Source organism: Macaca nemestrina, chromosome 7 (assembly GCF_043159975.1).
Source record: "Macaca nemestrina isolate mMacNem1 chromosome 7, mMacNem.hap1, whole genome shotgun sequence".
Classification (NCBI taxonomy): Eukaryota; Metazoa; Chordata; class Mammalia; order Primates; family Cercopithecidae; genus Macaca; species Macaca nemestrina.
Genome location: NC_092131.1, coordinates 177,623,495 through 177,647,889, shown reverse-complemented (window position 1 = coordinate 177,647,889; position 24,395 = coordinate 177,623,495). Strand labels below are relative to the sequence as shown.

Below are 24,395 nucleotides of genomic sequence, written 5' to 3'. Positions count from 1 at the left end.
AGAAGTGAAATCATGGGAGAGAGAATGACTCAGTTTTTTAAAAATGGAGATATAGAATTCATACAACATAAAATTTATCTTGTGAAATTATATCATTCAGTGTATTTTAGTATATTCACAAAGTTGTACAACCATGGCCAGTATCCAGTTCCAGAATACTTTCCTCATTCCCCAAATAATCTTGTATCCAAAAGTAGTCACTGACGCACTGTTTCCCCCTTTTCCCCAACCCCCAGACCCTGGAAACCACTAATCCTACTTTCTGTTTCTGGATTTGCCTATTCTGAACATCTCATTTAATGGAATCATTTAACATGTGGTCTTTTGCGTCCAGCTTCTTTCACTTGACATAACATTTTCAAGGTGTATCCGTGTTGCATCATGGATTAGTGCTGCATTTCATTTGGCTGTATGATATTCATATATATGTTTTATATTATACTATGTATATTATATATGTAAATATGTCATATATCACATATATATAATAATATATAATATGTATCACAATTTACCATTTATTAGCTGATTGACCTAGGAGTGGAATTGCAAGGTCATATGCAACTCTGTGTTGAACTTTTAGAAACCCCGCTAATTGCTTTTCCAGAACAGTTGTACCTTTACTTTCCCGGTGGAAATGCATGAGCGTTCTGATTTCTCCACACTTTCACCAGCACTTGTTACTGTGTGTGTCCTTGATTCTGCTCATCATAGCAGGTGTGAAGTGGTACTTCATTACAGCTTTGATTTGCATTTCCTAGTGGTGAATGACATTGAGCCTCTTTTCTGTGCTTGTAGGCCATTTGTGAAATGCTCTTTTACTAAATAACACGTGAACTTGTTTTTTCCATCTGTTTGGAAATTTCAGCTGCGATGCACAGTAACGACAGCCTTCTCGCTCTGAAGGAGATTTGTTCCTGACTCTGGAGCATTTTTACCCATTTGAGTCTCCCTTCCTGAGCGTCATGTATACACTGTGAGATACGAGGATGAGGAAGGCCAGTGTCCCTCCTCTAGTTGCTTAAAACCGGAGCCTTGCCAGGAGCCTAGTGAGGCATTTCATAGGGTTGGTCATGATTCTCCACATGCGGGGGTTCATGTTGGTTGTGGTCTCCTTTTATTAGCTCCAAAATGTTTTGACTAATGCAGCCAGTATCCTCCATTGAGTATCCACAGGTTAATGAATTTGGGGTAGAGCAAATTCATTTAATGACTGTTTCTCACTTCATTTTTCATTCCAAATGGCTTGGATCACAAAGGCCTGCATATAACCGTAAGATTGCTGAGATTTTTAAAATGGTGGATAATTTTGATGGAGTACCACATTAGCTTTAAAACTGTGGATTTTTCAGAGATGTTAGTGGTCTCTGTGAATAAAATTATCTGTGAGTTATGAGGGGAGAGTAAGGTGTTAGACATGCATTCATCGAGAGAATTGTTAACCCTCTCACGTCGAATGGTTACTACTTACAGTTTTTTCATTGGTCATTACCCTTAACATTCTGCATTGTCTCAATATATATTAACATTTTTCTATGTAAATTATATTTCCCCCTTAGCATGAATAAGAAGGACAATCTTCATATTCACTATAGAAAACCAAATCTGGAGAAATCACAGCTACAGAATTATTAGAAATATTGGGACCAAGAGATTCTTCTTTTCAGGGCTCAGGATATCCCTAACTTTGCAGTCACAATGCTGAGAAGAGTTAGGTTGTGTCAACATTTTCACTTGCTTGTCTGAAGCTACACTGTGGTCGTATTTAGATTCCTCAACATTAATAATCAGAAGAAGAATTGAAATAACTTACGAGAGAATAGTGCTGTGGCCATTCACTTCTCAAACTTTTCATAATAAAAAGCAGTTTTTTGGTGATGTTTATGATGTTCATTTGTGGAAATTAGGTGTTCCATTGCTAGTGGCCAGGTTGGTCTTGTGGCTTCACCTAACTACAGGGCTGGGAAACCTTCTTGGGGGTCCAGTAGGGAGAAGAGTGACAGGTGTGGGAAGCTCTGACAAGCTACTAGTGAACCAACATACAAAACACCACCTACACGATTTGTTAAGGGTTTTACATGAGATGATGTTTTATCTGGTGCTTTAGAATATTACATAGTGGCCCACCAGTGGGGGTGACTAAAATCTGCCTGGATGTTGGTGAGCATGGAATGAATCAGTCAAAAATGCATTCTATTTGGATTTTGAGGAGCCTGAGAATAAAGGGGGTTCACTCCCAATGGCAAAGCTGTGTGACGTCCTAGAAGAGCTGGGCGTGTTTCTCAGAGTCAGGCTGCTCTCTGGCCCACCTCTCCAGGCTGCATCCACATGGAATTCAGCTCACTGCAGTTGTGCAGTCAGTGGCCTGGGTGGTTCTCAAGGACCACAGGAAAACCTGCAATGAGGAGTAAATGTTACTTTCTGCAAGAAGACTCAAGGTGTGTGGCATTCTGAGAATCTGCATTCCTTGTTTTATGCGGACACTTTAGCTGCTTGTTCATTCACTTGTTGATCCGGTACTTGTGAGTGTGTTTTTACCCACTCCTCACTGTGAGAGGCACCGGGGATTCCTGTGAATAAGGCACGATTCCTGACCACGTCTAACGCACCTGCAGCACGGGCCTGCCTCTGTGATAATGAACCTGATTCTTTAACAAAGCCCAAATGCACCAGTGCAAAATGAGAATTCTTAAACTGCATTTAGCATTATTTCTTTATGCTTAGTTATTCTTGTGCAAGAATTTACTCGTTTTAATGAATGAATGAATGAGCATATGAAAAGGCGCTCAACCTCATAAGTCATCCGTAAAATGCAGAATTTAACCACAATGAGGTGACATCGTTTTAAGCCCTCACAATTTTAATTCTACTCCTGCATGATATCCAGGGAGCATGATATATTTCGAATATCACTGCATTTAATAGGCCCTGAGGATACCAGAAGTTGAGTACAAATATTAGCAGAGTCTTGTTGTGAGTGGTGAATAATACTCATAAACATTGCCAACATTTCAGTTAATTCTTTAAAAGTAGAGGTTAGAAAATCATTTGACATCGAGACCTAAAAAAGTGAAAATAAAAAGTTAAGGAAACATTAGTCATGGCGCCTTCCTTTCTTGCTGACGTTTTTATAAGTTTGTCGTAGACGTTTTAGTTCACGTGAGTTTGACCATCAGGAACATGAAGCTCCTTGGAGCCTGTTTGATTTTCAGCATGTTTCAAAGATGCTCGAGGCCACAGAACAGCACCAGCGTTCAGTTAAGCTCTGGTTGGTTCTGCCATGGCCTCGGCAAGCGTATGGATTTAGCTGAGAGGCCCCTATAGTACCCTGGTGTGTGAGGCTAGCGTAGCCATCACAGGTCCATCGCGGCAGTTGTATGTGAACCGTCTTCTCCATGAGCCTGTGCAGTCCCCGGGGCAGAGCTCAGTCTAGTCCGCCACTCCCAAGGCCGCAGAGACCTGAGTGTGCTCAGGGCATGTGCGTCGATGCAGGTGTCTCAGGCCATCCCGGGAGCTCAGCCCGCCACTGTCTCTCTCCGACAATGTGAGTGCTTTAGAATGTGAGTGAGCCGGCATTCAGGGGACAGCCTGGGTAACCGGTACTTGTGTTTATCAAGGACAGAGATCCTGCCTCTGTGTCTGTGTCCGTGCGTTCTCGTTAGAGGTCTTCATAGTTGGTGAAACTTACCAGCCTGTGAGCACAGTAACCCTTGAGTGTCCTGACAGTTTTAGTTACTGCCTTCTAATGGCATATTTGAGGGCTGTACCATTCCCTGACCCGGCCGTCACAATTTTCTGCCTTCCGTTTTTGGAAGTGGGATGGAAAACAAACGTAGAAAACTGACAGTTTTGCCACTTTTACTGATGAAAAGCTGGCATCAGCCCACTTGGTCTAGCAAGCGATGGACCTGGAGTCCTGCCTCTGCAAGTTGTGGGCAGAAGGGCTCGAATGCCCCCTGGTGAGACAGGGCGGATGCTCAGCTACCTCCTGACCCTCACCAGATCTTAGGTGGCACATCAGCTGAGGTGGGTGTGGACCTCCTCCCCTTCCGGCACAGCTCCAGGCACTTCCCTCCCCAGGGTGCCCGTTTGGTTTAGGAGGACCTGATCTCTGAAGGTTCAGTGGCCTCTGCAAAATAGGGATCCTGCTGAGTGTCTTCATCACATCATATTATGTCATCAAACATCTCCATGTGACTCAAATCCTTTTGTTGTTATGTAGCTTTATTGCAGCATTAACCGACTAACATACCTTACAGTCTATTCATGCATGACATGCAATCACTAGGGTAAGCTGGCCCATCCTTTTCTTATTTATATTTGTGACTCAGCTTCTTAAATTGAATATGAAAAGTGCTAATGGTAAAAGATTAGGTTGATAACTTTGACTGTCTTAAATTGAGGAGCTTGTTTCTCATAAGATACTACCAAATGAGTGAAAAAGAAGCCACAGAGTGAAAAAAAGTGTGTGCAAAAGCATCCGTTGTCACATTTCGAAATTGTATCTAAAATATAAAAAGAGCACCTATAGATCAATAAGAAAAGATGAACCCTCTAATAGAAAAATGGGCAGGAATCTTAACTAGACACTTCACGGAAGAAGATATTGAAATTACTGGCAGTATTAATAAGCATATGAAAGGGTGTTCAACCTTGTAGGTCATGAGTAAAATGCAAAATTTAGCCACAGCGAGATGCCATTGTATCCACACCTAAATGGTTAGAATAAAAGACGGACAGTACTAAGTACTGAAAGGTTGTAGAGCAGTGGGAAGTGCCGTGCATTGCTGATAAGATTGTACATTTGTACAATGACTTCTGAAAATGATTTGACAGCATCTACTAAAGTTTAGAATAAGGTATATCTTCTGCTCAGTAATTTTGTTCATAGTGGTATGCCCAACAAAAATATGTACCTTTGCACACCTAAAGACTGTCTGAAAATGCTCATAGCAGCCTATTTACAATAGCCCCAAACTGGACACAACTCAGATATCAGCCCCGAGAATGGACATGTGGTGGGACAGTCCTACAGTGGAATACTATACAGAAATAAAAAATGAATGTATTACATGACTGAATCTCACAAACATGTTGACCAAAAGGAAAATCTGACAGAAAAGAGGATATGCTATATGATTCCATTTATAAAAAACTTAGAAGCAGGCACATTTACTCTCTGGTGTCAAGGGCAGAGCCTGACTGGCATCCTGGGGCATGGAACCTTTTGATGTGGTCTGCACAAGTCAGCCTCTGGGGCAGAGAGTGTGTGGGGACGGTGAAGAGAGAGGGAGGGGAAAGTCAGCAGCGTCCCCATGCCCCTGCACTGGCCTGTCCACATTGGTGGAAATCTTTATTTGAAGCAAAATGCTCAGAAGTAGAATCATCTGTATTCTTTCCAACCTCAACTCTTTTTAAATGATTCACTTGATGTAGTTGTGGCATTTCCTAGCCAGATTGGAAACCATGCAGAAGCTTCCGGGTGTTGAATGGAAGCCATTAGCTTCACTCTGAGCTTTGGTGTTGCAGCTACAGCCGGTATCTGGGGCAGTCACAGCCACTTTCTGGGTCTAGGAGGGAGACAGCAGATCTGGAGCTCAGTCTTCCTAATTCTAAGCCTGTGTCCTGCAGCACACAGCAGGTGCCCATAAAAGCAACTGAGTGTTGGAGCGAGGCTTTACAATTGCTGTGAGGATTGAATCAGGTAATACACGCAGAGGCCTGAAGAGCAGTGCCTGGTGCATGATTGCATGAGATATGAACAAACAGCTCAGGCTGATGGCTAAGCAGTGCAGGAAGACACAAAGATTATAAAACATGGTCTTTCTTTTGCTGGATTTTAAAGGGAAACTAGAAAGAATGGGAGTTCTCTCTTGAGAGAAGCCTGTGCAGTCTGTATGATAACTGAGTAAGTAGTTAGGTGCTCCTTCCTTCTGCTCCCATAGCAACTGCCTGATGCATGGTGCCATAATAGACCTTAACCCCCTGGTCACTCAGCTCCTTCCGACTTTCTAAACTGGCTCATCCCATGTGCCCTGTACTACTCACCCACCCAACTGTGGAGTGGGGGCTCCCCACAAGGAAGCACTGGGTTTGCACCCTGGAGATTGAATTCTTGGGTAAGTGAGACAGCTAGAACTACCCCAGGGACAACCATAATGTACCTGTGCAACAGAAAGTGCTTGATTATTTGTGATCTCACTTGGTCTGTTTCAGGCAGTTGATGGCCAGTACTCAGGTAATAACCTCATGAAAGGGCGGCAGGCAGGGTGGTTTGTACTGGATACAGTTTGCATGCTCCATCTGCGGGTTTTCCTGTTTGGAAGGATGAATATGAGATGAGTAACTGTCGAGATAGTCTCTGGAGATGCATCCTGTGTGCCTCAAGGCACATAAGTTAGTTCATCTGAATTGATCAGGACAGTATTGCCTTTGTTCAAAGTCAGTTATGCAATGTCCAGGGCAAGGAACATGTACGGTATGTCTTTTATATAAAAGATGACAAGGTTTCAAATAGAACAAAATTAAGTTATGTTTCTCAGTATATTAATCCAGTCACACGGTGGCAAGAGATTTGAAATAACTAAACCAGATCTGTTCATAATTAGCAAAAGCATTCCATCAGAAGCCTGAGCACATCAGAGGAATGCAGCGTGGCAGTGTGGAAGGAAATTCTTGCAGACTGGGGATTGAATCCTGGCTTCACCCCAGCAAGCTGTGCAGCCTGCAGAAAACTAGTCCATCTTCGGGAGCCTCAGTTTCCCCCCGGACTGGGGTGCTGAGAGATGCCCAGCAAATGCCTGTGCGTAGGAGGCGGCTGGGGGACTGGCGGAAGCCCTTTCCTACTTTCGTTTGAATCATGTTGCCCAGGGCTTTAGGAATGAGGGAAAAGAGGCTCCTTTAGCTATTTGTTCGGCATGGAAACTTGACTCCGTTGGAGACACAGATGAAAGCACAGAGCCACTTATCTCAGATGTTTTGCATTGAGAAATGGCAAAGCTCTTGGTGAGAGATTAATGTGCACTCGAGGAAAGGGTTTGATAGAAGCTCCATGGGATAGAGACGGCTCACATAAATGGTACTTTTTATCTGTATTCATCTCCACTCAACTGCATTTTTAATTTTTAGAAAAAGAGTCTGAATGACACGTTGTTAGAATTTGTAATCGAAGGTGAAGCTGGAAACTGTGATGTTCCCGTCAGTGGCTTTTGCTTCCAGCACACTGTGGAAGAACCACTGCCTCACCCTTTGTCGGTGTCCCTGAGGAGCCGGTGCTGAGCCGAGCAGCCTGGAGCGTTGCTCACAGGGACCTGGGCTGTGTAGACGTGCGGCCTGGACTCAGAGCAGGACCAGGTGATACCAGGCAGACGGGCTTGTGCCCCGAAAAGGCTGATTAGTGCCACTGGCTCTGCAGGCAGTGCGATTAAAAGTAAGAGGGAAATGGAGGTTTTGCAGGGACAAGGTCTTCATTCAGTTGTAGGCTATTGCAGGGGACTTTTCTAACAAGACACATCTCCGACACTCTGCAGCCTTTTCCGGAATTGGATGGATGAGTGCTGTGGCCGGAGTTCTGGCTGGAGGAAAGTTCAGGCCTCCACAATCGATAAGAGAAAGCAGAACTGTCAAAAAGAGTCCTAAAGGACCTTCCGGCTTTTTGTCATGACTGAAATTTCTCTCAGAATCAAAGAACTTGTGTTCTTACTGACTTTTAGAGAGAGCTTCTTATTGCTCTATGGCAGAGAAAACAAGGGATGCCGTTTCTGGGGTCAAAAAGCTTTATCCAGGACAAGTGAAACTGGAGCAATTATTTCTTACTGAGAATTGAAAGGAAAGATGTGGTGATCTGTGTTAGAGGAGCGGCGAAGGAGTCACCGTCAGATGTGATGACCAGAGAAGCAAGTGTCTGTCTGTCTTCTGTATTGTGTGGTAGGTGCCCCGGAGAATTCAAAGAAAAGTCACATTCTGGTTAGGAGACAAAGCTAACATAAGCAGAAAAATTAGGCCACTGCAGCCTCTTTGCTGAGAAATCTCATGGACTTCTCCCTAACACTGGGGTCCCAACATTTTTGCATGATATAAAACATGGCCTGCCTTTCACACGTTAAATGACAATGCCCTTCCCAACCCTATCACCCTTTTTAAAATTTTTCTGTTGTAGTAAGAAAAATAGTATGTCATATGCTTAAAAATACACAGTTAAAATGGCAAGGCTTGTGCGATACATGTATATCACATAAAATTGTGTATGCATATAAAGTATGTGATATGTGTATGTATATAGATATGTATGTATCCACATGTGATATATACATATATGTTTTATACATATATATCAGATACATATGTGATGTGTATATATCACATAAAATTTGTCATTTTAACCAATTTTTTTTTTTTTTTTTTTTGAGACGGAGTCTCGCTCTGTCGCCCAGCCCAGGCTGGAGTGCAGTGGCGCGATCTCGGCTCACTGCAAGCTCCGCCTCCCGGGTTCACGCCATTCTCCTGCCTCAGCCTCCCGAGTAGCTGGGACTACAGGCGCCCACAACCGCGCCCGGCTAATTTTTTGTATTTTTAGTAGAGACGGGGTTTCACCGTGGTCTCGATCTCCTGACCTTGTGATCCGCCCGCCTCGGCCTCCCAAAGTGCTGGGATTACAGGCGTGAGCCACCGCGCCCGGCCATTTTAACCATTTTTAATTGTACTACTCAGTGGCCTTAATTACATCACTGTCAGGCCTCTGAGCCCAAGGCCGCACGTATACGTCCAGAGGGCCTGAGGCAACCGGAAAGTACAAAAGAAGTGAAACGGCCACAGCCCCCATCTTAACTGATTGACCAGCCTTACGACGTTCCATGATGACTTGCTCCTGCCCGTCCCAGCTGATGGATTGATGGACCTCGTGACGTTCTTCATCTGGACAATGAGTCCTGTGATCTGTCCCCCGTGCACCTGGTGACCCCGCCCCTGCCCACAAGAGAAAACCCCCTTTAACTGTAAACTGTAACTTTCCGCTGCTTACCCCAGTCCTATAAAACCGCCGCATCCCTAACTCCCCTCGCTGACTCTTTGCGGACTCAGCCCACCTACACCCAGGTGATTAAACAGCTTTATTGCTCACACAAAGCCTGTTTGGTGGTCTCTTCACACGGACGGGTGTGACAGTCACCATCGCCATTATCTCCAAAACATTTCATTAACCCCAAGCAGAAACCTTATAATCATTAACCCTCCATTTCACCCCCACCCCGCCCACCCTGGTAATCTCTTAATCTGCCTTCTGTCTGTTTAATGGAATCACATTTATTTCTGCTTTTGTCACTCTCGCTGTTGAAGCCTAGAAATCATCGCCAAGTCCAATAGACTGAATATTTTCCTCCGTGTTTTCTTTTAGGAGTTTTATAGTTTTAGACGTTATCTTTAGGTCTCTAATCTAGTTTGAATTAATTTTTGTATATGTTGTAAGATAAGGGTCCAACTTTATTCTTTTGCATGCACATACCAGTTTCCTCCACACCGTTTGTTAAAGAGACTGTGATTGAGTAGTCCTGGCATTCTCGCCAAAGATCGTTTGACCATCAGCATGTGTGTTTATTTCTGGGCTCCATATTCTATTCCATTAGCTTTTTTTTTTTTTTTTTTCCTATGCCTTGTGATTTATTTTTGGTTGAACACTGAACGTTTGAATATTATATTGTGGCAAATCTAGAAATCAGTTTCACTCCCTTCCCCAGGGTTATTATAATTCCTTTTTATAATTGAAGGCTGTAGTAGTCTTGTTTGTTTTGTGACATTTCCAAACTATTTTTGAAAGACTGTATTCCTTGTCATGTGTGGTCACTGGAATCTCTGTTCCTTAGTGATTGCTCAGTGTGTTCGGCTGGTGTTTTGACAGAGATTGATTTGAATTCCAGGAGCTAAAAGCAAACAAACCACCACCACAAAAATACCTCTTCCTGTTTTATAGATTGGCTTTGTGCTAGAACCCTCCTTCAAAACTTAGCCAGGCTTGCACTGCGAAGCTGAAGGTTTTGGGCATTCTCCAGTCTTTTCTGAGCGTGGGCTTTTCCCTAGACATACGTGTGGCTTTCTGTATCTCTGCCTGCCCCCCCCGCCCCCCACCCCGCCCCGCTGTGCCCCATGTTTGCTTTTGAATATCCCAGTTTCACAAAGAAACTCTCCCCAGATTTTGCTCCTGTTCCTCAGTAGCCTATTATAGGCTTGTCTTTCCCCAGGCACCTGTGGTTTGGCTTGCAGCGCTTTTGAACAATGCCTGCCATTTTCCTGACCTGGGTTCTTCTGCCTTAGGTGAAACAGATGAATACTTTGCTTCAGTGCCTCAGCTACCCTCCAGCCAGGTTAGAGCAGACATTCACAATAGTTTGCGAATAACACTGCTCTTCTCTACCTGAACCAGGGAGCAGGGTTCGCCTCCTTTGTGGACCTTCTCTCAGTCCCCATATATTGTTATTTTTTCTGGGTGCTCTCCAGTGGTTTACATCTACCTACAGTATTGCATTAAGTATAACTTTATCTACATACATGTGTTCTCCACCGGATGGCGAGGCCTTTGAAGTGGTGCCTTGCTTACATTCCCATCTATATCCCTTAAGCTCAGAATCAGGTACAGAGCAGGTTTCCAAAAGCGGCATATAGAACAATTTGGATTTAGGGGACAACCAGTGAGGACCAGATGATCAGGAGTGTATCCTGATATTGTAAGACAGTGGTCTTGCAAAAGTAGAGAAGTGGGTATACTTTGGAAAGCAGGAGGAACTGTAGGAGACAAAAGGGTAGTTTGGATACGTCTTCAAATTCTATATATCATATTCAATAACTGTCATTGTTTTTTCTATATTTAAGCCCTTGAAGGTAGAGTAAGAGTAGTAGAAATAATTTGAAACAATCAGAACGGATAATTTTTTTTTTTTTTTTTTTTAATGCAAGGTACAGGCCGGGCATGGTGGCTTATGCCTGTAATCCCAGCACTTTGGGAGGCCGAGGCAGGTGGATCACCTGAGGTCAGGAGTTCAAGACCAGCCTGGCCAACATGATGAAACCCCGTCTCTACTAAAAATACAAAAAATTAGCTGGGTGTGGTGGTGGGCACCTATAATTCCAGCTGCTCAGGAGACTGAGGCAGGAGAATCAGTTGAACCCGGAGGCAGAGGTTACAGTGAGCCGAGATTGTGCCACTGCATTCCAGCCTGGGTGACAAGAGCAAAACTCCATCTCAAAAAAATTAAAATTAAAAATAAATAAATAAATAGATAAAATAAAATGCAAGGTATAGAATTGTCAAGAATTGTTTAACAGGATACTTTATTCATCCAAGTATTTCTTATTTAAGAGATTTCCCCCCTCCGCTCAAACATGTAAACAATTGAGATCTTAGTACTTTTTTTTTTTTTTTTTTAACTGAATAGTATTCTGCTTCTCCTAGTTGTAAACTAGCCTGATCCACTCGGGTCTTGGAGAACTCCTTTATCTTTTTGGTGGACCCTAACTTTAGTCTCTAACTCTTGAAAGTGGGAGATGGCTAGCTCTGTAATACTTATAATGAAAGTCACACACATAACTATCAATCAGATCCATATTTAGTTGCGAGCAGGCATACATCAGTTTGTACAACCTGTTTGGCTAATTTGGTGATGCCCCAGTTCTTTGAACCTTTAGTGTCCTAAGCACATCTTGCATACAGTGTTTACTGGAGACAGCAAAAATATTCCGAGAAAATCCAGTGAACCTTAGAGTTGGAATCAGAGTGTTTAGAGACGAAGTGTCAGACCTCCGTCCTGATGAAGAGCCTGGCTCAGTCACCGCGCTGAAGAGCTCCTTGAGCCTCTTGATACTCGCTTACTCCTGACCTCCCAGCACTTCGCTCCTCAGGCAGTCTCTGACCTGTTTTCTGTCACTGTAGATTAAGAGTTGGCAAGCTTTTCCACAAAAGAAGAGATAGAAAACATTTGAGGCTTTTTAGCCTACATTCTCTCTCACAAATACTAAATGACTGGGTTGTGGTAAAGCAGTCATAGAAAGTATGTAAATGGATGGCTGTGGATGTGTTTCAATAAAATTATATTTATAGAAACAAGCAGGGGGTCAGATTTGACCCATGGACTATAGCTTGTCAAACTCTGCTATTTACATTTTCTAGAACTTTATATTAAAAATGATATATATATTTGTTCTGGCTTCTTTCATTCAGCATAATTATTATGAGATTCATCCATGTGGTAGCATACATCAATAATTCATTCCTGTTATTACTGAGTAGTATTCCATGGTTTGAATATGACACCATTTTTTTGGACATATATTCACCTGTTGATGGATATTTGAATTGTTTCCAGTTTTTGACCATCAAGACTAAGACTACAGTAAACATTGTGTTCAATTCTTTGTGTTACCTTATGCTTTAATTTCTCTCGGGTAAATACTTCAAAGTGGAACGGTGGGTTCATATTGGTGGGTGTGTGGATCACGTTTTTAAAAACTGCCACGCTGTTTTCTGGAATGGTTAAACAATTTTCCCAGCAGCAGTGCTTGAAAGTTCCTGTTCCTTCATCTCCTTGTCAACATTCACTTTAGTCAGTGTTTTCGATTTTACACATTCGAAGGTAGATGGTGAAATGTCATTGTGGTTTTACTCCACGTTTCCCTAATGGCTAGTGATATTTGACCATCTTTTCATGTACTCATTTGCCAGTGTTATATCTTCTTTGTTGAAGTGTCCGTTTAAAATATTTCCCATTTTAATTGGGTTGTTTACTTGCTGAATTTTGAGAATTAAAAAATATATATATATTCTAGATATTAGTCTTTTATCAGATAGATGATTTGGAAATATTTTCTCCCAGTTTGTGGCTTTTCTCTACTTTTACTTGACAGCACCCTTTGAAAAACAGGAATTCATAATTTTGATAAAGTCCAATTAATATGATTTTTTTCTTTTCATATATTATGTTTTTATATCTAAGAAAAACTTCAACTCAGGGTCAGAGATTTCTTCTTGTATTTTCTTCCAGAAGTTTTATAGTTATGTTTTACATTTAGGCCTATAATCCGTGTGTATTAAATTTTGTGTATTAAATTTTGTGTATGATTAGTGAACAGATCAAAGTAAAAGTTCTTTTGCATGTGAATATCCAACTGTTCCAGCACCGTATGTGGAAAAGACTTCTCCTTCTGTATTAAACCACCATTGAATCTTTGCAAAAAAATCAGTTCACCATAAATATATGGGTATATTTTTGGATTTTCCATTGATCAATTTATTTTGATGCAATATCACACTGTTTTTATTGCTGTTGCTGTGTAATAAATCTTGAAGTGTGATAATGTATATTCTCAAACTTTGTTCTTCTTTTACACAAGTTGTATTGGTTATTCTAGTCCTTTGCATCCTTATGTGATTTTTAGAATCAGTTTGTTAATTTCTACACAAAGGAGTGCTGGGATTTATACAAAACATTCTTAGGAAAAATGAAAGAACACATAAATAATTGGAGCTATATACTGTGTTTATAGATCAGAAGCTCCTATATTGTTAAAATGTTAATTTTTCCCAAATTAATTCCTACATACCTCTTTGCCTCAAAGGAGTCCACCCTCTAGTTCCTGATGTTAATGGCCATATATGTTATATTACATAGCCAAGGAACTTTGCAGGTGGATTTAGATTATAAACCTTCATAAAGGGAGATTTTTCTGGATTATCCAGGGAGATCCAATGTAATCACAAGGGCCCTTAAAAATAAAGTGGAAGACAGAAGAGCCAGTTAGAGAACTGTGATAGGCGAAGAGGCAGGGGAGATTTGAAGTGTGAGAGGGACTTTGCTGGCTTTGAAGATGGAGGAATGGAGGCATGAGGCTGGGAATGTGGGTGCCTCTGGAAGCTCAGCACAGCTTTTGGGTGACAGCTAGGAAGGAAACAGGGGCGTTAGTCTTACAGCTGCAGGGAACTGGATTATGTCAACACCTGAATGAGCAGAGAAACACATCCTCAGAGCCTCCAGACAGGAATGCAGCCCTGCCAACACTGTGGCAGTGACTTCATGAGACTCTAAGCAGACATTCAGCTGTAAACCAGCATCCTCTGACCTATAAAAACCATGATATAATAAATATGTGTTGTTTCAAGCCACTATGTCTATTTATTTTTTATTTTTTATTATACTTTAAGTTCTAGGGTACATGTGCACAATGTGCAGGTTTGTTACGTATGTATACATGTGTCATGTTGGTGTGCTGCACCCATTAACTTGTCATTTACATTAGTTATATCTCCTAATGCTATCCCTCCCCTCTCCCCCACCCCGGGTGTGTGGTGTTCCCCACCCTGTGTCCAAGTGTTCTTATTGTTCAATTCCCACCTGTGAGTGAGAACATGCGGTGTTTGGTTTTCTGTTCTTGGCGATAGTTTGCTCAGAATGATGGTTTCCAGCTTCATCCATGTCCCTGCAAAGGACATGAACTCATCCATTTTTATGGCTGCGTAGTATTCCATGGTGTATATGTGCCACATTTTCTTAATCCAGAATCCAGTCTATCATTGATGGACATTTGGGTTGGTTCCAAGTCTTTGCTATTGTGAACAGTGCTGTAATAAACATACGTGTGCATGTGTCTTTATAGAAGCATGGTTTATAATCCTTTGGGTATATACCCAGTAATGGGATGGCTGGGTCAAATGGTATTTCTAGTTCTAGATCCTTGAGGAGTCGCCACACTGTCTTTCACAATGGTTGAACTAATTTACACTCCCACCAACATTGTAAAAGCATTCTTATTTCTCCACATCCTCTCCAGCATCTGTTGTTTCCTGACTTTTTAATGATCGCCACTCTAACTGGTGTGAAATGGTATCTCATTGTGGTTTGGATTTGCATTTCTCTGATGACCAGTGATGATGAGCATTTTTTCATGTGTCTGTTGGCTGCATAAGTGTCTTCTTTTGAGCAATGTCTGTTCATATCCTTTGCCCACTTTTTGATGGGGTTGTTTGATTTTTTTCTTGTAAATTTGTTTAAGTTCTTTGGAGATTCTGGATATTAGCCCTTTGTCAGATGGGTAGATTGCAAAAATTTTCTCCCATTCTGTAGGTTGCCTGTTCACTCTGATGTGAGTTTCTTTTGCTGTGCAGAAGCTCTTTAGTTTAATTAGATCCCATTTGTCAATTTTGGCTTTTGTTGCCGTTGCTTTTGGTGTTTTACACATGAAGTCCTTGCTCATGCCTGTGTCCTGAATGGTATTGCCTAGGTTTTCTTCTAGAGTTTTTATAGTTTTAGGTCTGGCATTTAAGTCTTAGATCCATCTTGAATTAATTTTTGTAAAAGGTATAAGGAAGGGATCCAGTTTCAACTTTCTACATATGGCTAGCCGGTTTTCTCAGCACCATTTATTAAATAGGGAATCCTTTCCCCAATTCGTCAAAGTCAGGTTTGTCAAAGATCAGATGGCTGTAGATGTGTGGTATTATTTCTGAGGGCTCTGTTCTGTTCCATTGGTCTATATCTCTGTTTTGGTAGCAGTACCATGCTGTTTTGGTTACTGTAGCCTTGTGGTATAGTTTGAATCAGGTAGCGTGATGCCTTCAGCTTTGTTCTTTTGGCTTAGGATTGTCTTGACAATGCAGGTTCTTTTTTGGTTCCATATAAACTTTAAAGTAGTTTTTTCCAATTCTGTGAAGAAAGTCATTGGTAGCTTGATGGGGATGGCATTGAATCTATAAATTACCTTGGGCAGTATGGCCATTTTCATGATATTGATTCTTCCTATCCATGAGCATAGAATGTTCTTCCATTTGTTTGTGTCCTCTTTTATTTCGTTGAGCAGTGGTTTGTAATTCTCCTTGAAGACGTCCTTCACATCCCTTGTAAGTTGGATTCCTAGGTATTTTATTTTCTTTGAAGCAATTGTGAATGGGAGTTCACTCGTGATTTGGCTCTCTGTTCGTCTGTTATTGGTGTATAAGAATGCTTGTGATTTTTGCACATTGATTTTGTATCCTGAGACTTTGAGGAAGTTCCTTATCAGCTTAAGGAGATTTTGGGCCGAGACGATGGGCTTTTCTAAGTATACAGTCATGTCATCTGCAAACAGGGACAATTTGACTTCCTGTTTTCCTAATTGAATACCCTTTATTTCTTTCTCCTGCATGATTGCCCTGGCCAGAACTTCCAACACTATGTTGAATAGGAGTAGTGAGAGAGGGCATCCCTGTCTTGTGCCAGTTTTCAAAGGGAATGTCAAGCCACTATGTTTATGATCATTTGTTATGGCAGCTGTTGAAAACAAGTCCACATTTTTATATCTATAGAATCTATAGTCATGCCACCGATCTTATTCTTGATATTGGCAATTTTGTTTTCTCACTTGTTCTATTCAGATAGGCTAAATGTTGACTGATCTTACTGAGCTTTTGAAAGAACCAGGTTTTGGTATCTTTGCTTTTCTCTAACATTTTTTTTCCATTTTCTATTTCATTGATTTCTGCTCCAGTCTTTATTATTTCTTTTCTTCTACTTGTGTTGGGTTTCATTTGCTCTAACCAGTAAGGAAAAAAATAACCAGAGCATTTAAACAAAAACTTTATGAAAGAAGATATATGGATGGCAAATAAGTAAAAGATGCTGAATGTCAGCTAGGCATGGTAGCTTATGCCTATAATTCCAGTACTTTGGGAGGCCAAGGTGGGTGGATCACTCGAGGGCAGGAGTTCATGACCAGCGTGGCCAACATGGTAAAACTCCATCTCTACTGAAAATACAAAAATTAGCTGGGCAGGGTGGTGCACACTTGTAATCCCAGCTACTTGGGAGGCCGAGGCAGGAGCATTGCTTGAACCTGGTAGACGGAGGTTGCAGTGAGCCGAGATTGCAGCACTGTGCTCCAGCCTGGGCCACAGAGTGAGATTCCATCTCAAAAAATTAAAAATAAGAATAAAAATAAAAGGATGCTCAATGTCATTAATCGTGAGAGAAATGCAACTGGAAACCACAGTAAGATCCCACTACACATCCATTATAATGTCTAAAATCAGAAAGGCTGATCAAGTTTTGGTGAAGATGTAAGAACTGGAATTCTCATACACTGCTGGTGGGATTGTAAAATGATGAAATTATTTTGGAAAATAGTTTTGCAGTTTCCTGAAGCATAAATGTTTCATATAACATTGCATAGTATTAACCTATCATATATCCAACCATCTCATCCCTTAGGTATTAGCCAAGGGAACTGAAAGCATATGTACATACAAAGACTTGTATATGAATGTTCACAGCATGTTTATTTGAAATAGCCGACACTGGAAACAATCCATGTGTCCATCAATAGTTGAATGGTATGTACATGGTAATATATCCACACACTAGCATACTACTGCACATTAAAAAAGGGTGAACTACTGACTCACACACCAACAGTGAAGGATCTTTTTTTTTTTTTTTTTGAGACGGAGTTTTACTCTTATTGCCCAGGCTGGAGAGCAATGGCGCGATCTCAGCTCACCGCAACCTCCGCCTCCCATGTTCAAGCGATTCTCCTGCCTCAGCCTCCTAAGCAACTGGGATTACAGGCATGGGCCACCACATCTGGCTAATTTTGTGTTTTTAGTAGAGACAGGGTTTCTCCATGTTGGTCAGGATGGTCTCGAACTCCCAATCTCAGGTGATCTGCCCACTTGGGCCTGCCAAAGTGATGGGATTACAGGCGTGAGCCACCGCGCCTGGCCAACAGTGAAGGATCTTAACATGATTATGCTGAATATTGATTGTTTTTGTCTGGATGATCTGTCTATTGAGAAATAGTCAGACAAAAAAATACAACTGGCTGGGCGTGGTGGCGTGTGCCTGTAATCCAAGCACTTTGGGAGGTGGAGGTAGGCGGATTACTTGAGGCCAGGAGTTTGATACCAGCCTGGCCAACATAGCGAAACCTTGTCTCTACTAAAAATGCAAAAAATTAACTGGTGTGATGGCATGCACCTGTAGTCCCAGCTACTTGGGAGGCTGAGGCTCCCCAGCTTGGGCCCGGGAGGTGGAGGTTGCAGTGAGTCGAACTGCAGCCCAACCTGGGCGACAGAGCAAAACTATGTGTCTCAAGAAAACCCCCAAAACAACAACAACAAAAAACAATGGTGTAATTTACAGAAAACCTGCATTTATAGAAAATGTAAACCAATCTATAGTGAAAGAAAAGAGAAGAAGGCTCACTGGGAGTGTGGGGGTTGACAAGAGGAGCTAGAGGAGGTACAAGAGCATAGGCATGAATAAACTCCTAGGGTCAATGGCCATGTTCATTATCTTGATTACAGTGTTGGTTTCATGAGTATACATATATCCAAATAGAAATTATATGCATTTTAAATATATGCAGTTTGTAGTGTGACAATTATTCTTGATAAAGAAAAAGGCAACCAGAAGATAAAAAAAAGAAGTGGTATGTTAACAGTGGAACTATATCTCCATGTCTATTTACTTATTTGCAGGATGGATTGCTATTCTGGGTGCCATCTGGTTGCTAATTTTAGCTGATATTCATGATTTTGAGATAATTCTACACAGAGTGGAATGGGCAACGCTTCTGTTCTTTGCAGCGCTCTTTGTTCTGATGGAGGTAAGATTTTAGAACTTTTGCCATATGGCATTTTACCTGATTTCGTATTTCATATTTTGTTTGGTGAATGAAGAAAGGCTACATCTATAAATCTTTCCTCATATTCTCTAAGTGGAAAACTGTGGAGGTTGTAATTGGACTATTTTAAGTTAACCAGCTTTACTTTAGCCACTAACAGATTTCTGATAGCACTTATTTTTTTTTTCATGAATTATGTTTGTGATTTGTAAACTCGTTCTAATTTCATTTTCTATAAAATATAATTTGCTGTAAGTTGAGTCTGGAGCTAAATTACTTATAACAGCAAGTTTACGAGGTAGTGTGACCTGGATCTGTTTCATTTTGTGTAATATTTAAGTACATTTCTGTTATCACGGAAAAGACTACATCAGTAATATGTATGGTTTCCGTTACAATTGTTGTTACAAAATTACTCAAAATACTTTTAAATCTTGAGACTTCATTTACAAACTCGTGTCCTCCTCAAACAGAAAGATTTACTAACACAGAAAGATAGTACTCCTCAAACTGTTCCCCCAGCACCACTTCTCTGCATTTCTTCAGTTTAACATGTAATGTGCTTTCATTTTCATTAAGCTAGAAATATTTTCTAATTTTCCATATAATTTCTTTTTTTGACTTATGGGTTATTTCAAAGTATGTTTTGAAGGTTCCAAATATTGGTGGATTGCCCGTGTCTCTTTATGTTTTTGACTTATTTAATTCAGTTGTGGTCACAGGACATATGTTGCACAATTGCAGTCCTTTTAATTTTTTTAAGACTTGTTTTACGGTCTAGCATTTGATCTGTCTTGGAGAATATTCTACTTGTGATGTGTATTCTGCTGCTGTTATGTGGAGCATTCTATGAGTGTCAGATTTGTCCTGCTTGTTAACAGTTCTGTTTTTCTCTTGCACATTACCTCTGATATTCTGTGAAACTCTTCTTTCAGTGATTGAGAAAAGGGTATTGCAGTCTTCAACGATTTTGTTGGATTGGATATTTTTCCTTTCAAGTGTGTCAGCTTTTGCTTCATGTATCTTGAGGATTGGTTGTTAAGTGTATATACTTTTATAATTATTACATCATCCAAATGAATAGAACTTTATCATTACTAAATGTCTCTTTTTCTCTGGTAATATTTTTGTCTTAGGGTCTATTTGCCTGATACTGGTATAGCCACTTTGGCCCACTTTTATTTACTGTTTGCATGAGTTATCATTTTAAAAATGATAAAATCTAGCCTGACAATTTCTACATTTTAACTGAAATGTTCAGTCCACTCACATTTAATACAGTTTTTCATATGCTTGGCTTTGTGTCTGCTACTTTGCTATTTTCACTATATCTCGTATCTTTTTTCCTCTCTTTATCTTTTACTGCTTTCTTACTGTGTTAAATTATATTTTCTTGTATACATTTTAATTCTTTGTTTCTTTTTTTAAAACTGTGTTTTTGAGTTATTTTATTATTGATTGCTCCAAGGGTTAAACTGTACATCTTAGTTTAATACGATCTGTACTGGATTAATATTAACTTATTTCGTGGAAAATACAGACATTGTGTTCCAGTATAGCTCCATTCGTCCTCCCTTGTTTGTGCTTTGATGGTCACATATGTTATACTTCTACTTCATATGCCTAACGTATAAAATTGTTTTATCATTTCAATTATTTTATGCAATGTATTTTATGTTAAAGAGAAAAAAGGGAAATGATAAAAAAGACATACAGTTGACTCTTGAACAACGTGGATTTGAATTGCATTGGGTCCACTTATATGGAGATCTTTTTCAATAAATGGGAAATTTTTTTGGAGATATGTGACAATTTGAAAAAACTCACAGATGAACTGCATAGCTTAGAAATATTGAAAAAAATTAAGTCAAAGTTAGGTATGTCACATAGACCAATGAAACAGAACAGAAAGCCCAGAAATAAGGCCGTACACCTGTGACCATCTGATCTGTGATGAAGCTGACCAAAACAAGCAGTGGGGAAGGCACTCTCTGCTCAATCAGTGGTGCTGGGAGAACTGGCTACCCACATGCAGAAGACTGAAATCAGATCCCTTCCTTACACCATATACAAAAATCAACTCCAGATGGATTAAAGACTTAAACCTAAACCCCAAACTATAAAACCCTGGAAGACAATCTAGGCAGTACCATTCTGTACATAGGCACGGGCAAAGATTTCATGACGAAGGTGCCAAAAGCAATTGCAACAAAAGCAAAAATTGACAAATGGGACCTATTAAACTAAAGAGCTTCTGCACAGCAAAAGGAGCTATCAACAGAGTAAACACACAATGTACAGAATGGGAAAAAATTTTTGCAAACTCTGCATCTCTGACAAAGGTCTAATAGGAACCAGTGTCTATAAGGAACTTACGCAAATTTACAAGGAAAAAAAAACCCAACAGCTGCATTAAAAAGTGAGCAAAGGACATGAACAGACACTTTCAAAAGAAGACATACATGCAGCCAATCAGCATATGATAAAAGCTCAGTATCACCAACCATTAGAGAAATGTGAATCACAACTACAATGCTATACCGTCTCACACCAGTCATATAGCTATTATTAAAGACTCAACAAATAACCCATGCTAATGAAGTTGCAGAGAAAAGGGATCACTTATACACTGCTGGTGGGAGTGTAAATTAGTTCAACCGTTGTGGAAAGCAGTGTGGTGATTCCTTAAAGAGCTAAAAACTGAATTGCCATTTGACTCAGGAAATTCCATTACTGGGTATATACCAAAAGGAATATAAATTCTTGTGCTGTAAAGACATATGCACATGTGTGTTAATTGCAGCATTATTCACAATAGTGAAGACATGGAATCGATCTAAATGTCCATCAATGGTAGACTGGATAAAGAAAAGTGGTACATATGCACCATGGAACACTCTGCAGCCGTTAAAAGAATGAGATAATATCTTTTGCGGAAACATGGGTGGAGCCAGAGGCCATTATCTTTAGCAAACTAACACAGGAACAGAAAACCAAATACCACATGTTTTCACTTATAAGTGGGAGCTGAATGATGAGAACACACGGACTGAAAGAGGGGAACAACAGACACTGGGGCCTACTGGAGGATGAAAGATGGGAGGAGGGAGAGGTTCAGGAAAAATAAGTAATGGGTGCAATACCTGGGTGACAAAATAATCTGTACAACAAACTCCTGTGACATGAGTCTACCTACATAACAAACCTGCACATGTACCCCTGAACTTAGAAGTTAAAAAAAGTTGTCCTTTGAACCAGTTATTTAAAAAAAAATGATGGTGGGTTGTGAGTGGCCAGGGGTCAAAATAAGCACATGGGAGAGACACAGAAACACACATACACACACACACACACACACCCCAAACAAAAAACCACAAAAGGCAAGTCATGAATGCATAAAATTTTTGTAGATACTAGTCTATCTTATTTACTCCTATAAAATATACACAAATCTATTATACAACAGCGAAATTGATCAAAGCTTACACAAACACAGATAGTACATGGTACCATTCGCAGCCAAGGGAAATATAAGCACATGTAAAGATGCAGCATTCAATCATAACTGTGTAAAGTTAACTGTGGTACATACTGTGCTACTGAAATAATTTCACAGCCACCTCCTGTTGCTCTTGCAGTGAGTGAGGATCTACTTAAGATGCCACGTGATGCTGATCATCTCCTCCTGAGTGGTTCATCCCTTCAGTAAATTGCCCATTGCAGTAAAACGTGGTCTCTCAATTCCCATGTGTTTCTTGTGTTTACTGCAATGCTGTAAACCTTGAATGACACGTGGGACCCATAGCAAGTGCCACTAGTGATGCTGGAGAAGCAGAGAAAAGTTGTAACATTACAGGAGAAAGTTGGATTGCTTGATATGTCCCATAGATTGTGGTCTGCAGCTGCACTTGCCTACTATTTCTGACAGATGATTCACCTTGTAAACAGATGATGTAAACTTATGGTATCGATAAATACAGTACTGTAAATGTATTTTTTCTTTCTTATGATGGTCTTAATAACATTTTCTTTTCTGTAGCTTACTTTATTGTAAGAATACAGTGTGTAAGATGTATAACAGAAAATACGTGTTCCAGGAGTTTGGGACCAGCCTGGGTAACACAATGAGACTTTGTCTCTATAAAAATATTAAAAAATTAGCTGGCACAGTGGTGCAGGCCTGTAGTCCCAGCTACGCGGGAGGCTGGTGTGGGAGGAGCACTTGAACCTGGGAGGTTGAGACTGCTGCGAGTTGTGATTGTGCCACTGCACACCAGCCTGGATGACAGAGCAAGACTGTGTCTCAAAACAAAACAAAAGAAAATGAAATCTGTGTTAATTGACTGTTTATGTTATTGGCAAGACTCCCAGTCAATAGTAGGCTATTAGTAGTTAAGATTTGGGGGAGTCAAAATCTATACACAGATTTTCAACTTTGTAGGGGGCTGGTGCCCCTAAAACCCACATTGTTTGAGGGTCAGGGTGTGTGTGTGTGTGTGTGTGTGTGTGTGTGTGTTTGTATGTATCTTTCCTACAATTCTTCTTTGTATGGATTTAAGTTGCCACACGATGTCAGCCTGAAGAATTTCCTTTAGTATATCTTGTAAAGCAAATCTGTTGGAAACAAATTCTCTCTTTGTTTATATGTGAATGCATTTATTTATTTATTTATTTATTTATTTTTGAGACGGAGTCTCGCTCTGTCTCCCGGGCTGGAGTGCAGTGGCCAGATCTCAGCTCACTGCAAGCTCCGCCTCCCGGGTTTACGCCATTCTCCTGCCTCAGCCTCCCAAGTAACTGGGATTACAGGCGCCCGCCACCTCGCCCGGCTAGGTTTTTGTATTTTTTAGTAGAGACGGGGTTTCACCGTGTTTGCCAGGATGGTCTCGATCTCCTGACCTCGTGATCCACCTGTCTCGGCCTCCCAAAGTGCTGGGATTACAGGCTTGAGCCACCGCGCCCGGCCGTGAATGCATTTATTTTGTCTTTTTAAAGTATAGTTTTTTTTTCACTTATATAAGAATACTTGATAGTTTTTTTTTTTTTTCTTTCACCAGTCCAAATCTGTCATTCTGACTTTGGGTCTCCATTGCTTCTTATGAGAAATTAGCTGTTAATCATTGCTTTCCTCTTGTGCACATTGAGTCATTCTTCTGTTGCTGCTTTTGAGGCTTTACTTTGTCTTTCAGTAGTGTGACTATGATGCATCTAGGTGTGGATCTTTTTGTGTTTATCCTATTTATGTGTTTTTTGAAATTTTTAGCTTTTAAGATCTTTAGATTAATTTTGAAATTAATTTTGGGTATTTGGATAGTTTTTGGTTACTATTTTTCCCATACATTATTCTCTTTTTTTAAAAAAATATTACTATTTTTCTTTTCTGGGATTCCTATTACAGACATGTTGGTTTGCTTGATTGTGTCCCATAGGTTTTGATACTTTATTCATTTTTCTTCTTTCTTTTTTCTTCTATGTTCTTCAGATTGAATAATTTCTATTGATCTATTTTAATTTTTGATGTGTAATTTTTATGTCATCTCACATATTCTATTGAGTCCCTCTTAATAAATTTTTCATTTCACTTGTATTATTCAATTCCAGAATTTCCATTCTGTTGTCTTAAAAATAATTTTTATCTCCTATGATATTCTCTACTTAATGCATCATTGTCATCATTTTTCATTTTTAAAAGCATGATTCTTTAATTCTCTGAACATATTTAAAATTCTGCTCTGAAGTCTTCCCTAACTTCAGCATCCAGG

General features: G+C 40.4%; 1 protein-coding gene across 9 annotated transcripts in view; it reads left to right on the top strand.

Annotated features, from left to right (window-relative positions):
* Window positions 1-24,395, top strand: part of LOC105497437 (OCA2 melanosomal transmembrane protein) — a 387,654-nt gene that overhangs the window by 157,757 nt on the left and 205,502 nt on the right. For all 9 annotated transcript variants that reach the window (XM_071067306.1, XM_011768534.3, XM_071067305.1 and 6 more), the window contains one exon: window positions 18,488-18,615. In XM_071067306.1, the coding sequence (XP_070923407.1) occupies window positions 18,488-18,615 (128 nt within the window). The remainder of the gene's footprint in view (window positions 1-18,487; window positions 18,616-24,395) is intronic.